This window comes from Thalassophryne amazonica, chromosome 3 (assembly GCF_902500255.1).
Source record: "Thalassophryne amazonica chromosome 3, fThaAma1.1, whole genome shotgun sequence".
In the NCBI taxonomy this organism is placed as follows: Eukaryota; Metazoa; Chordata; class Actinopteri; order Batrachoidiformes; family Batrachoididae; genus Thalassophryne; species Thalassophryne amazonica.
In genome coordinates this window covers 36,593,284-36,607,944 of record NC_047105.1, presented here as the reverse complement: position 1 = coordinate 36,607,944, position 14,661 = coordinate 36,593,284, and the positions used below count along the sequence as shown (strand labels likewise).

General features: G+C 41.3%; 2 protein-coding genes across 3 annotated transcripts in view; one reads left to right on the top strand and one right to left on the bottom strand.

The window, feature by feature from the left end:
• LOC117506546 (glutaminase kidney isoform, mitochondrial-like) overlaps positions 1–14,661 on the top strand; it is a 67,962-nt gene that overhangs the window by 47,447 nt on the left and 5,854 nt on the right. The window contains exons 14-18 of one of the 2 annotated variants that reach the window (XM_034166052.1): positions 4,699–4,791; positions 5,317–5,378; positions 5,814–5,890; positions 12,500–12,563; positions 12,684–13,022. In XM_034166052.1, the coding sequence (XP_034021943.1) occupies positions 4,699–4,791; positions 5,317–5,378; positions 5,814–5,890; positions 12,500–12,563; positions 12,684–12,828 (441 nt within the window). In that variant the 3' untranslated portion in view covers positions 12,829–13,022. Of the gene's footprint in view, positions 1–4,698; positions 4,792–5,316; positions 5,379–5,813; positions 5,891–12,499; positions 12,564–12,683; positions 13,023–14,661 lie in introns of those variants that run through there. The other variant, XM_034166053.1, reaches the window with a different exon arrangement.
• On the bottom strand, positions 7,607–11,038 carry LOC117506547 (DELTA-stichotoxin-Hcr4b-like). Its single transcript, XM_034166054.1, has 3 exons — positions 10,872–11,038; positions 10,281–10,368; positions 7,607–8,070 (listed from the first exon to the last, which is right to left on the bottom strand). The coding sequence occupies exons 2-3, from the start codon at positions 10,349–10,351 to the stop codon at positions 7,644–7,646; spliced, it is 498 nt and encodes a 165-aa protein (XP_034021945.1). The 5' UTR covers positions 10,352–10,368; positions 10,872–11,038; the 3' UTR covers positions 7,607–7,643.

Here is a 14,661-nt window from a genome sequence, read left to right as displayed (position 1 = left end):
CACCATTTCCCTCAAATATTGTTCACAAACCAGTCTAAATCTGTGATAGTGAGCACTTCTCCTTTGCTGAGATAATCCATCCCACCTTACAGGTGTGCCATATCAAGATGCTGATTAGACACCATGATTAGTGCACAGGTGTGCCTTAGACTGCCCACAATAAAAGGCCACTCTGAAAGGTGCAGTTTTATCACACAGCACAATGCCACAGATGTCGCAAGATTTGAGGGAGCGTGCAGTTGGCATGCTGACAGCAGGAATGTCAACCAGAGCTGTTGCTCGTGTATTGAATGTTCATTTCTCTACCATAAGCCGTCTCCAAAGGCGTTTTAGTGAATTTGGCAGTACATCCAACCAGCCTCACAACCGCAGACCACGTGTAACCACACCAGCCCAGGACCTCCACATCCAGCATGTTCACCTCCAAGATCGTCTGAGACCAGCCACTCGGACAGCTGCTGAAACAATCGGTTTGCATAACCAAAGAATTTCTGCACAAACTGTCATAAACTGTCTCAGGGAAGCGCATCTGCATGCTCGTCGTCCTCATCGGGGTCTCGACCTGACTCCAGTTCGTCGTCGTAACCGACTTGAGTGGGCAAATGCTCACATTCGCTGGCGTTTGGCACATTGGAGAGGTGTTCTCTTCACGGATGAATCCCGGTTCACACTGTTCAGGGCAGATGGCAGACAGCGTGGGTGGCGTCGTGTGGGTGACCGCTTTTCTGATGTCAATGTTGTGGATCGAGTGGCCCATGGTGGCGGTGGGGTTATGGTATGGGCAGGCGTATGGACAAAGAACACAGGTGCATTTTATTGATGGCATTTTGAATGCACAGAGATACCGTGACGAGATCCTGAGGCCCATTGTTGTGCCACATCCAAGAACATCACCTCATGTTGTAGCAGGATAATACACGGCCCCATGTTGCAAGGATCTGTACACAATTCTTGGGAGCTGAAAATGTCCCAGTTCTTGCAAGGCTGGCATACTCATCAGACATGTCACCCATTGAGCATGTTTGGGATGCTCTGGACCGGCGTATACGACAGCGTGTACCAGTTCCTGCCAATATCCAGCAACTTCGCACAGCCATTGAAGAGGAGTGGACCAACATTCCACAGGCCACAATTGACAACCTGATCAACTCTATGCGAAGGAGATGTGTTGCACTGCATGAGGCAAATGGTGGTCACACCAGATACTGACTGGTATCCCCCCCCCAATAAAACAACACTGCACCTTTCAGAGTGGCCTTTTATTGTGGACAGTCTAAGGCACACCTGTGCACTAATCATGGTGTCTAACCAGCATCTTGATATGGCACACCTGTGAGGTGGGATGGATTATCTCAGCAAAGGAGAAGTGCTCACTATCACAGATTTAGACTGGTTTGTGAACAATATTTGAGGGAAATGGTGATATTATGTATGTGGAAAAGGTTTTAGATCTTTGAGTTCATCTCATACAAAATGGGAGCAAAACCAAAAGTGTTGCATTTATATTTTTGCTGAGTGTATATCACATTATTTGTCTGAACATAAAGATCCCAAAAAGGTATAGTTTGGACTATCTATGACTGAATGTTCTGGAGTTATGGGGTAAAAACAGAAGAGGAAGCAGAGAAAGGGGACTCAGAGGCGGACTCATCCATCACCCAGGCAGAAGTCACCGAGGTGGTCAGAAAGCTCCTTGGTGGTAAGGCTCCTGGGGTGGACGAAATCCGTCCTGAGTACCTTAAGTCTCTGAATGTTGTGGGACTGTCTTGGTTGACATGTCTCTGCAACATCGCGTGGCGGTCGGGGACAGTACCCCTGGATTGGCAGACTGGGGTGGTGGTCCCTCTGTTTAAGAAGGGGTACCGGAGGGTGTGTTCCAACTACAGGGGGATCACACTCCTCAGCCTCCCCAGTAAGGTCTATTCCAAGGTGCTGGAGAGGAGAATTCGACCGATAGTCAAACCTCTGATTCAGGAGGTGCAGTGTGGTTTTCGTCCTGGTCGCGGCACACTGGACCAGCTCTACACCCTCCATCGGGTGCTCAAGGGTTCATGGGAGTTCACCCAACCAGTCCACATGTGCTTTGTGGATCTTGAGAAGGTGTTTGACCGTGTCCCTCGAGGCGCCCTGTGGGGGGTGCTCCGGGAGTATGGGGTCCAGGGTCCTTTGCTAAGGGCTATCCGGTCCCTGTACGATCGCAGCAGGAGCTTGGTTCGCATTGCTGGTAGTGAGTCAAACCTGTTTCCAGTGCACGTTGGCCTCCGCCAGGGCTGCCCTTTGTCACCGGTTCTATTCATTACCTTTATGGACAGAATTTCTAGGCGCAGCCAGGGTGTAGAGGGGGTCTGGTTTGGGAACCACAGAATCTCATCTCTGCTGTTTGCAGATGATGTGGTCCTGTTGGCTTCGTCAAACCAGGACCTTCAGCGTGCAATGGGGCGGTTTGCAGCTGAGTGTGAAGTGCCCGGGATGAAGATCAGCACCTCCAAATCTGAGGCCATGTTTCTCGACCGGAAAAAGGTGCCTTGCCCTCTTCAGGTCGGTGGGATGTCCTTGCCTCAGGTGGAGGAGTTTAAGTATCTCGGGGTCTTGTTCACGAGTGAGGGACGGATGGAGTGTGAGATTGATAGATGGATCGGTGCACGGTCTGCAGTGATGCGGTCGCTGTATCGGATCGTCGTGGTGAAGAGAGAGCTGAGCAGGGGGGCAAAGCTCTCGATTTACCGATCGATCTACATTCCGACCCTCACCTATGGTCATGAGATTTGGCTGATGACCGAAAGAACAAGATCGCGAGTACAAGCGGGCAAGATGAGTTTCCTCCGCAGGGTGGCTGGGCGCTCCCTTAGAGATAGGGTGAGGAGCTCTGTCACTCGGGAGGAGCTCGGAGTCGAGCCGCTGCTCCTCCACGTCAAAAGGAGCCGGCTGAGGTGGTTCGAGCATCTTTTCCGGATGCCCCCTGGACGCCTCACTGGAGAGGTGTTCTGGGCTTGTCCCATTGGGAGGAGGCCCCAGGGAAGACCCGGATCACGCTGGAGGGACTACATCTCTCAGCTGGCTTGGGAATGCCTCGGGGTTCCCCAGAGGAGCTGGGGGAGGTGTGTGTGGATCGGGAGGTGCTGCCTCTGCGACCCGACCTAGGATAAGCGGAAGAAAATGGATGGATGGATGGATGGGGTAAAAACAGCAAGAATGGTGACAAAGGTCAATTTCAGTGTCTACAGGGGTCAAACGTTAGGGTTGCTTCAATTTTGGTAGGGAGGTGATGGTCTGGGGGGAGTGATGGTCTAGTGGTTAAGTGTTGGGCTTGAGACCAGACGAACGTCGGTTCAACTCCCAGCCTGACTGGAAAATCATTAAGGGCCCTTGGCCAAGGTCCTTAATCCCTTAGTTGCGGTGTGTAGTGAGCGCCTTGCATGGCAGCAGCCTGACATTGGGGTGAATGTGAGGCACTGATGTGTAAAGCGTTTTGAGCATCTGATGCAGGTGGAAAAGATCTATATAATTGCAGTCCATTTGTTAAAAACTAACAGGATTAATAATTGGAATAGTTTTGACAGTGTTGAATGCTTGGTCTCCAAAGTAAAGGTCAAACAATGTCACCGTCCATTGACATATGTTACTAAGCACTTCCTTTCTAAAACCCTATTATCTAAACCAATAATTTCCATCACGTTTTACCATTTCATGGCCCATTTCAGAATAATATATATTATTGGATGATAACCAATATCCATTTTGTAAATCCTCTTATTGCAATTATGGGTCACGGGGATGCAGGAGCCTGTTCCAACAGTCAGTGGTTGAGAGACGAGGTAAACCCTGGACAGGACGCCAGTCTATCGCAAACACATTCACACTCTCACTCACACCTCCAGTCAGTTTAGAGTCACCAATTCACCTGAAGACAAAACATCTGGAGAGAACCCATGCAAACATGGAGAGAACACGCAACCACCAAACAGAAAGGACCAGGTAGGAAGCAAACCCAGAACTTTCTGGTTGTAAAACAACAGTGCTACCCAGCAGCAAAGTAGATAACAAAATACAAGAAAAAAGGCAAATAAAGAATAAGTAAACAAGCAGTCTAATCAAGAGGAAATATAAGAATAGAAATAGATGTGTAATATTAACAATAGGAATACAAACAAAAATAAATTATGTCTGCTACTATAAGCAACACATTCCTTATGTCCCAAGGTTATTAAAATGGAGCAATATCTCCACCTGGTGGAGAGTTAATGCAGGTACAATATAATTTCACCAATAATTCCTGTAAAGTATAACCTGACGGACTCAAGCGCAGAATTTACAAATGGGAAGTACTAGATAGTTCACATATTCCACAGCTGAAATGATAATATACTTAAAAGAGAGTTGCATGTTGTAGTTTTAAGTAGAATTACACCTGAGTGAATACTGTTTCTGCACAGTCAGCAGCAGTAACATGTTACATTGGACAGCTCTATTTAAATTTGTGAACAGTACAGTAAGCTGTATTTCTGTACAGTGACATTGTCAAGATTCAACAGTTACCGTTCCAGACTTTATACTGTAAGGGATGTAACATCAGTTTCCTGTAGGTTTGAATTTGCAGTTCATTCTTTTGTTCTCATTAACTCATTACTTTTGTCATGTCTTAATTCAGGGATAACAGGAAAGATATTTTCCTCTTTATCTGTATGTCATTGTCTTCAGGAGCTTGTGTCTCTTTTCAATTTCCACAACTATGACAACTTGAGGCACTTTGTGAAGAAGCAGGACCCTCGCCGGCAAGACGGGGATGACAGAGTCAGTTTGCTACCATATTTTCTGCACTTTTGGCATGTTAGGCCCCATAAAAAAGCAACACCACCAAAAAAAGTAAACAGTTTATCATCCTTGATATTAGAGAAAAATGGTGAGGGTGGGCAGATTTTTAAAAATGTTTTATTTTTTCTTATGACACATACAGCACCTGCATACCAAGTGGGGAACTGAAAATATATTTTTAAAATAAATCTTGTTTCCATGTATATACAGTCAGTGTACTGCACGCTAGTAGCGTGATAAACATGCGTACTGTGTGTGATTGAGATGGAACAATTGACTGTGGCTGTCAGTGACCTCTTTGACCAAAGTATACTCGCCAACTAGCGGACGTGCCGGTTCTTGCACCAGCTGTATTGCTGTCAGTGAAATTCTCCAAAATAAAAAACAAACATTGATGTAGGCTGTTTTCAGCATGCGGGCAGGGATGATAAACTTTTTTTTTTTTTTAAATGGGGCCTTAAATGTGTTTAGTGTGTCTGTGTTCATGGTGATTTTTTTTTGCAGAATGAGTCAGTTTTCAACTTGATGTTTGCTGCCTCCAGTGGAGATGTCTCAGCCCTGAGAAGGTAAATTATCAGTAAAAGTCATTAGAATTAGTCAGACTTTGAAACTGATAAAACAATTTCCAGTGTATATAACTCAGCTAACACAATACAATCTTCTGATAGATATGTGACATGATGATGTCAATTGACTTCATGTGACATCAAATGGTCAAAAAAGTTTTTTTGTTTTTTTTTTTTTAAATCACATTTTCCATAACAACACTGGAACAAATAGAGGTAGTAGGATGATCTGTAGTGCATGTATTTCAGATTACCATAGGCTGATCAATGTCATCGACATGACAGGTTTGTGTCATGAGACAGTTAACCAGTTGGTAATAAAGAACCAGAAGCTGACAGAAGCTTCTGCATTGATTACATTGTTTGACTGAGCTTGCAAGGATATCAGATTTATGCAGTGTATTAATAATCTGTTAAATGCTTTTAACCTCTCAGGTCTGCACTGTCATCCATAGACATGGGACTGAGGGACTACGACTCCAGGACAGCACTTCATATCGCAGCAGCAGAGGGTGAGTGCAACACATTATAATTCACAAATTCTCACTAATGTTCACTGAAGAAACCTGAAATACACAAAAATATATATATCCCATCTCTACATTAGAATATAAATGCTAGATATAGCTCACTTTCTGAACTCTTGAGATAAAAAAAAAAACCTACAGCTGACACCCAAACATTGAGACTATTCAGCAACAAGACAGGTTTAATGATTGACATCAGTCTGATGCACTTTCACCTGCTTGTTAGGAAGGAATGACGTGCATGTGTTCCTCTTTTCCTGAAGTCATGCTTGTTTACAGTGTAGAGGAACATTAAAATGAGTGTGGGATCATGATATCACATATCTGTTGTGGCATATGAAAATACTGTACATCCTTTTGACCTAAGGTTACTGCCACAAGAACATTCATTTAACTTGTATAAATTTGGAGTTGACTGCTGATGTGGCAAAGCCAATTTATGTCACATAGCCAAAGTCCTTAATCCCTTAGTTGCTCCCAGTGTGTATTGAGTACCTTGTATGGCAGCGCACACACACATCGGGGTGAATGTGAGGCATTATTGTAAAGCACTTTGAGCGTCTGATGCAGATGGAAAAGCGCTATATAAATTCATTTACACAGCCAGTCATATACCTGTCGACTGATCAATATCCACAATTTGTGATTCATTAATCTATCCATTGACTCAATTTGCAGCCAGCAGGGTCAATTATTGTTAATTCCTGGTGGCTATCTAGGGCAGAGATTTTGAACTCATTCCAGAAAGGGCCAAGAGGGTGCAGGCTTTCTTTGTAACCACCCCCTCCACCAGGTGATTTCACTGATTCCACCTGCTCAAAATGATAATCAGTGAAATCACCTGGTGGAGGGGGTGGTTACAAAGAAAGCCTGCACCCTCTTGGCCCTTTCTGGAACGAGTTGAAGACCTCTGCTCTAGGGTGTAAGGCAGCATAGTCTTAATACTGCTTTGACTCCACACATCTTTCAGATTTGAGTTGAACAAATGTTTCCTGCTGTTTGAAAGGGTCATTAAGTGGAAATTTCTATTGATATTTTAAAAGAAAATTGCTAAAATAAGTGGGTCAACTTATTACTGTGCACCAAAATTGAACATTTGCCAAATGAAGTTTTGTTTTCAGTCACTTATAAATGGGATTTTGATTTAAAGTGAAAAAATCTTTTAGCAAACAGCAGTATCTAGAGATGTTCAATGTTTAAAATCGGGGAACTTTCCAAAAAGCCAATAGCCTAGAAAGTTTAAGTTACTAAATATGTGGTGATTCCAGACTGTATGTGGGTCATTTGGCCTAATGGTTTCTAGTAGTTCTCTTAAAATGCCAAAATTAGAAATTTTACACTCCTGACCAATCTAAACATGTACTGGTCATTCTGCACATATTTAGTACCTTGGAAAATCTATAGCTGCTGCAGTTTAGAAAATACAGCCGTATAAGTTAAACTCAGGATATTAAGGGGGTGGTCCTTGTCAGGCTCTTGGTCCCAGATAGAGATTTTAGCACATTTTGTGTTTATATTAGTCTAGTTATCCTCTCCTAAATGAGTCACATGTCTAAGCTAGATCCTAGATCAACTGGGACAATAGAATCTCCATTAATTGGAGCCACTTTAAAATAAATTCTTTGGCACAACCTCATTTTGGCAGAGTAAGATTTTCATTTGGACACAACTTTAAATTGACACCAGTGCAAGTCCTTTCTCATGTTCCATTTTATTGGCAGATTGTTTTCTACTGTACTCAATACATGCCAGTGTCACTAACTTCCACCTTTAACACCGCCTCACACTCCTCTGACATGCTGGCCCTCACGTTAATGTAAGTCCCCTCATAGGAGACGTACGAACCCTCGCCCTTTGCCCTTACAAAGCCGTTTTCTGTTGCGTTATACATCATGTCATATAGGGCATAGTTGCACTCTGTGCTGCGCTCAAAGATTCCAACGGCAAACCAGTTGTGGTGGAGCACTCTGTCGAAGGGCACAGAGTACATGACAGCCATGATGTGGCTGTAGTCGTGGAGATCGGGGTTGAATAAGTCGTAAGTGAAGACGCCCACTGCTCCCGTAGCGGCACCAGTGGTCTTATTGAAGAATGCGTTTGCGGTGGAGGAGGGACCCACTGAGGGTGCCAGAGGAACATCACAGCAGCCGTTCTCGATGAACACCCTGGACAGACAAAGAGTTTAGATCAGGGGTGCTCAAGTTCAGTCCTTGAGAGCTACCTTCCTGATACTCTTAGTTGTCTCCCTGCTCCAACACACCTGAATCCAATGAAAGGCTCATTAAAAGCCTGCTAACGAGTCTTATTGGATTCAGGTGTGTTGGAGCAGGGAGACAACTAAGAGTATCAGGAAGGTAGCTCTCGAGGACTGAACTTGAGCACCCCTGGTTCAGATAGTCCTTCAAATTAAACCTTTTAGAATCTCAGTCTTTAACAGAGTCACAAAGGTCAGAGGGTGAAGATTATTGTCACAATGCCAACAGTTAACATTAAGGAAAAGGTCTGGCGGTCAACTAGTGCAGTTCAGAGACCACCATTAGAGGTCCACCTTCCACTCCAGCCCTAAATTATTAGACTGCTAATGTCTGGTGGTTATTCTCATTCTGGATTTCAGCTGAGCTATACACAAGTTTGATATATTACACTTAACAGAACTCTTGTTAAAAAACCCAAAAAAAAACCACACATATATATATATATATATATATATATATATATATATATATACACATATATACATATATATATATATACATATATACATATATACATATATAATGCTAAAGAGAACAATGAATAGCATTTAATTTATAGCAGTAATTTGTAAGATGTAGAATGAAACTGAACAGTACAAATGTTAATCATATACCATTGTACAATTTACAAGTGAGTAGTTTCAACATGCATACCAAAAACTGTACAATAGTTAAAATTACTACATGACACTGTTAATGTTGAATTTTACTATTGTTTCAGACTTTACAGATAATATTCAGATACAGTAAATTAAAGGTTTGAAAAAAGATGATTTGTCTGTTTAAACTACATTTTGAAGATATTTAAACAAAGTTGACCATTTTTCAGAGATTTTATCTCCTCAATAGACAGTAGCCCATATATTTGCATTGTAATTAACATGCAAAAATAAAAAAGGGCTAAGATAGAAAATAACTATTTGTTAGTAGGTAACATACTACATACAGTAACAATTTAATCTACGTTTATATAATCGCAATGTTACAGCAAAAAAAGTTTTAATTTCAAACAGGAGGTGGACTGATTCGGTTCCCTCAGGCCAAGTGGTTTGTGTGCTTTGTTTCAGTGTGAAGTATTCCCTGGTTCAAACCCCACCCATGCAATATAATGTGTTATTGCGTCAGGAAGCATCCAGTATAATATGTTTAAACTGTAAAATACATATTTTATGTAGAGCCATGTACATATTCACTAATTTTTAAAACATTCCCCTCGACCACAGCTACCAGAATTAATTTTTTTAAAAAGTGTAGCAGATTTAAGTGTTAACACTGCTTTGTAAAGAAATTCAAAGTTAGTTCCCTTTAAGTACAGCCCCTTTCACACCTGGCCCGCTTTGAGTTGCGTCATGACAACGCCACGTGGATGCAACCTAGTGCAGAGACGATGTAGCTCAATGCCAGAACACTGAGGGACACAAAGGACGAAGCCAGTCGGATGCCAAAAATTAAACGTTTAATTTTTTCTGCGTCCTGTGCTCGACGTAGAAAGAAGTGGTTTCAACGCAAGTCAGGGCAAAGCAACGGTACTCAATGCAACTGAAGCCACACCCTCACAATACAACGTTACCCGACGCCAATTTATGATTCCTGCTGTGTTCCATTGTTCCCGAAGTATAGATCACACAAGATTGTTTTTATACTGTGTACACAATGCAGTAAAACTACACGCTCAAAGAGAGCACAGAAGAAAAAAAAAAAGGCTGTGCAGCCTGACTGCAGGCAGCTGCTCACTCCTTAAATTCTCTCAATTGTTTTTAAATACAGTCCAAAGTCCTGCTCACAGACTGATTGCCAGAGACAGGACATGCCCACAAAATACAGCATAACTCCAGACATCGGCACATTTCCTCACAGACGGTTTGTTCGTGCGCGTGCCTAGTGCCATTTCAGTGGTAGAGTAGTTGTGCAAGGGTACAACATTTAATGGCTTCCAAGAGTCATTTAAATACCACACTTTTGTCCAGCCACTTAAATATGCAATTTCAAGACGCTTTCAGCCTCCTTTCCAATGAAGCCACTTACAGCCCAATATTAAACAGCCACAAGAGTCAGTTGTCTTGATTAATCCCATTTCACAGAAATGAGATTAATTCTTAGGAGCAGTAACAAATACTTACCTTGGGTTAGTCAGAGTGTAGCAGTAAGACTTGTTATGAATCTCAACAGCACAGCTGCGGTGAGGCATCATTAGGCGTAGGACCGAAACTAGAGACAATTAAAGCCACTATTTAGCTTAGAGTAATTGTGAAGTCTTTGTGATTACAGCACAGATGAAAAGTGAATTAAAGAAAATCCAGTTTTAAAGTATAGGACAAATGCAGTTCAGTATCATGTAGGTTTTAATTACTATATATATATATATATATATATATATATATATATAAAAATTGCTACCAGTCAAGACCATAATTACATAAGAGCTACTGAACCAAATTAATAAAATGCTTTACTTAATTGGATTGAACCATATATTTTTCAACCTTTGACATTTAATTTGATTTTTAGTTAAAAGCAAGTTACATTCCATTTTTTCCTTCAGTCACTGTATTTAGCAGTTAGCCACATTAAAAAATTAAGTTGGACAAACAAAGTTATTCCCATTGCCTTCTTCAGATTACAAAATAACTTTAAAGTGTTGAGATCATCACCCCAGATTGTTACAAAAACAGAAGGATTAGCATCATCTGGGAACTAAAACCGCTGATTACCTGAGCCAACAGGTTCTGGGACCAGTTTTTGAGCTGGCTGGAGATGATGTGGTACTGAAGTCCTGTCAGAAGTGGGGGGTGCTTTTATTGACTTAGTTTATCAGCAGTTTTAGGCCCCAGCTGACTCCTTCCTTATCGCCTGTCTTCAGCTCCTGGAATTGTTTCCAGAAGCAGCTGATCACAATTACGTGATGTGATTGGATCAGGCTGACTGCATCAGCTCAAGCTTCTGTTTGGAATGGCTGTATTTGGAGCTTTTTTATGTGTAATGGGAACACAATCAGAGAACCAGTTCATAAGGTGGATTTGAGAGAAAAAAGGAAGTATATTGTGCAGTAAAATTGTGCATCTTTTCAGAATCATAACTTTAAAATATGAATTTAATGTGCAGTGTGTGCGTGATGAATTATTGATTGCATGTGAGCTGTTTTAGAGGAATGCTTTATTTTGACATGAATGACATCTGTTTTCACTACCAGCAGCTTCACGTGTTTCATGACTCACCTGACTCGCATTCAGCCTTGTTACATCTTTGCACACTGATGCTGCTTGAAGATTGTAACATAACATTTTATTATTATTATTATTATTGCTTTCCTTTTTAAATATTAAAACTTGGTGTAAAGGTTGGTTTTGTCCCTGGAGTGGATCTGTCAAACTTTGTAGAACCACACAAATACTAAAACTTATAAAATTGTGGTTGTCACGTAGCTTTGGGTACTTCAGGTATTCTGTACTTCTTCAGGTGACGAGCTCCTTGCGGTGACAAAAGTCAAAAGAAAAAATAAAAACAGGTCTCCTTCGTTTCTCAGTCTTTCCCTGTCATTTGTCCTTGTTAATGACTTTTATTTCACACTCTGTATATTTTGTGACTGTTTTACAGTGTGCATTCAGTTTGGGCTTTTGTGTGCGTGTGTGTGGGTACATTTTTTTTAACTGGCTCGTTTTGCTGATACGGTTGTCAACTGACAACACAATTCATGTTGAACATTTAATAATATATAAACTTAAAAAATATAAATTATAGCTATACATAGTATTTTGTTAGATTATTTTTATAATCCAGATCTTGTAGGTCGCAGAGCTCCATTTGGATCTTTAGATCTTTGAGTTCATCTCATACAAAATGGGAGCAAAACCAAAAGTGTTGCGTTTATATTTTTGTTGAGTGTACTAAGGTGATCGCCGTTGCTCTGTGACTCTTTGCACTGAATTTTAAATCTAAATGTAAACAGTGTCACCTCAACACGAAATTAGAGATCTGTAACCTTTTGTTTCAAAGAGTAACTACACAACTGTATGATAAAACAGCCATTAACAGGGTTATTCTTGGAAGCTGTTGCATTTATTTATATTAATAAATGTGTGAAAACATAACCACAAATAAGCCAGTACACTGAGTTTTAGATGAAAGATGAATGTAAATCTGTACAAATGCTGCAGCCTTTGGGGTCAGACTGGCCTAACCTCAGTAACCATGGCAACTGGCCTGCAGTGCAGCTGAAGCCCATAACATTAAATGTATAAATTGATCAAGTGGTGTCTAAGTGGGTACTGGCATTTGTGTGACGGTGAAAGCTGCAGTCATCACTCGCTTGAGTCTCTCACCTGAATCTGATTATTTTCAGGTCACATCGAAGTGGTGAAATTTCTCACTGAAACCTGCAAAGTTAATCCATTTGTACAAGACAGGTAAGACCTGCACCTTCTGTCCTTTGTGTTCTGAGGAGCACCAGAGACAGAATACATGGATACACCGTAACCTCGTCACTGATGTCACCTGCTGTGTGTGGTGGTTGTTGTGGCATGCAGGCGGGGGAACCTGCCAGTGGACGATGCCATGCAGTTTGGACATGATGCTGTGGTCGCGATGCTGAAGGACTATCAGCGGGTCTGCAGGCAGCACAGCGATACTGAGAACCCGCAGAAAGTCAATCCCGTCGAGGGCATGGTGTGACAATCTACAAAGGCCACCGCATGTCAAGACACTTCTCACATTTGGAAATGCACCAAACAAAACATTTGGAGCACCAAGCAGAGAACAGAATGCCTTTGCATCCTAGTTACTTGACTGTAAGAATAACTAGAAGGGCAGTCAGCAGCAGTAATACCTCTGCTAAAGTCCAGAATGCTTGCAATGTGGAGAATTCAGCAGATGCTCCTTTTGTACCAATCATGACACTCACAATTAGTGTCCTCAGTTCCCAAATGCTTACTGAGTGTTGTTAGAAGAAAAGATGATTTAACACAGTGGTAAACATACCACTGTCCCAGCTTTTTTGAAACATGTTGCAGGCATCCATTTCAAAATGAGCAAATATTTGCACAAAAACAATAAAGTTTATCAGTTTGAACATTAAATATCTTGTCTTTGTGGTGTATTCAATTGAATATAGGTTGAAGATGATTTGCAAATCATTGGATTCTGTTTTTATTTACATTTTACACAATATCCCAACTTCACTGGAACTAGGGTTGTACATGTAGGAACATACTATTAAGTAAAACTGACATTGAGAATACTTTTGTAAAAAAAAAAAAAAAAAAGCTGGAGGACGCCATCAACAAGAAAAAAAAAATAATATGCTAAATTAGACTGTTAACAACATGTTACAGAGGCAGGGCAATGGCATCATCCTTTCAGTTTTGTGGCATTTTCAGATTTATGTGATTAGATCAATATTTCACTCATAAAAGAAAATAAACATTCATCAAGAGAACTTATTGTTTTTGTGTTTTGTGTCACATTACACTCAAAATGACTGTAATGTGACATTCAATGACATCATGTTCAACAATGTCAGGATAATAATAATAATTTTCATGTATAATGCACCTTTCATTATTAAAAATCTCAAAGTGCTACAGGAAAAAAAACAAGGATAAATAAGAGAATTAAAAACAGAAAATCTTAAGATAAAATGTCACCAAACAGAATAAAACTAAGATAAAATAATAAAATAGAATAAAAAGACTAAGATGCAACAGATTCAAATTATTGAGACCTATGACGGGCCTGTCTAAACAGGTAAATCTTGAGGCTTTTTTAAAAGCTTCCACAGTTTGTGGAAGCTTTAAAAAAAACTCCCTCAGATGGTCAGGGAGCTGAACAGAAGGCCCTGTCTCCCATGGTGTGAAATTTGGTGCGAGGGGGACAGAGATTAGTGTTGTATGAATGGGAGGATATGTGTGGAGTGAGGAGGTCTTTGAGGTATGTGAGGGCATTGCCATGGATGCATTGGTGGGTATTGAAAGCAATCTTAAAATGGATTCTGTGATGGGGAGCCAGTGAAGCTTATGGAGTATAGGTGCAATGTGCTCCTGTTTATGTACTCTCATCAGAATTCTAGCTGCACAGTTTTGAATGTATTGGAGCCTTTGAAGAGTTTTTTTCCAGAGATCCCAAAGAGCAGGGAGTTACAGTAGTCAAGCCTAGGGGAGACAAAGGCATGGATGAGATTTTCAGCATCAATGATGACGTTGTAGTGCAGTGAGTGTTGTTTCCAGTTGCTGAAATGGTTCGTGGAAAGAACTGAAGTCTGTGTGGCCTAAAGAACTACCTGAGGAACAGCAGTAGGCACAGACAAACCAGTGACCTGGTGTCACTCCTGGCAATTACCCCTCAGAGAACACATCTGACATCTGTTTTCACTACCAGCAGCTTCACGTGTTTCATGACTCACCTGACTCGCATTCAGCCTTGTTACATCTTTGCACACTGATGCTGCTTGAAGATTGTAACATAACATTTTATTATTATTATTATTATTATTGCTTTGCTTTTTAAATA

Bases quoted from the DNA above. Each gene is read 5' to 3' on its own strand.
- LOC117506547 (XM_034166054.1), bottom strand. From the start codon at position 10,351: ATGATGCCTCACCGCAGCTGTGCTGTTGAGATTCATAACAAGTCTTAC. The intron at 8,071-10,280 runs GTAAGTATTTGT...TTGTCTGTCCAG, and splicing joins TACACTCTGACTAACCCAAG to GGTGTTCATCGAGAACGGCT.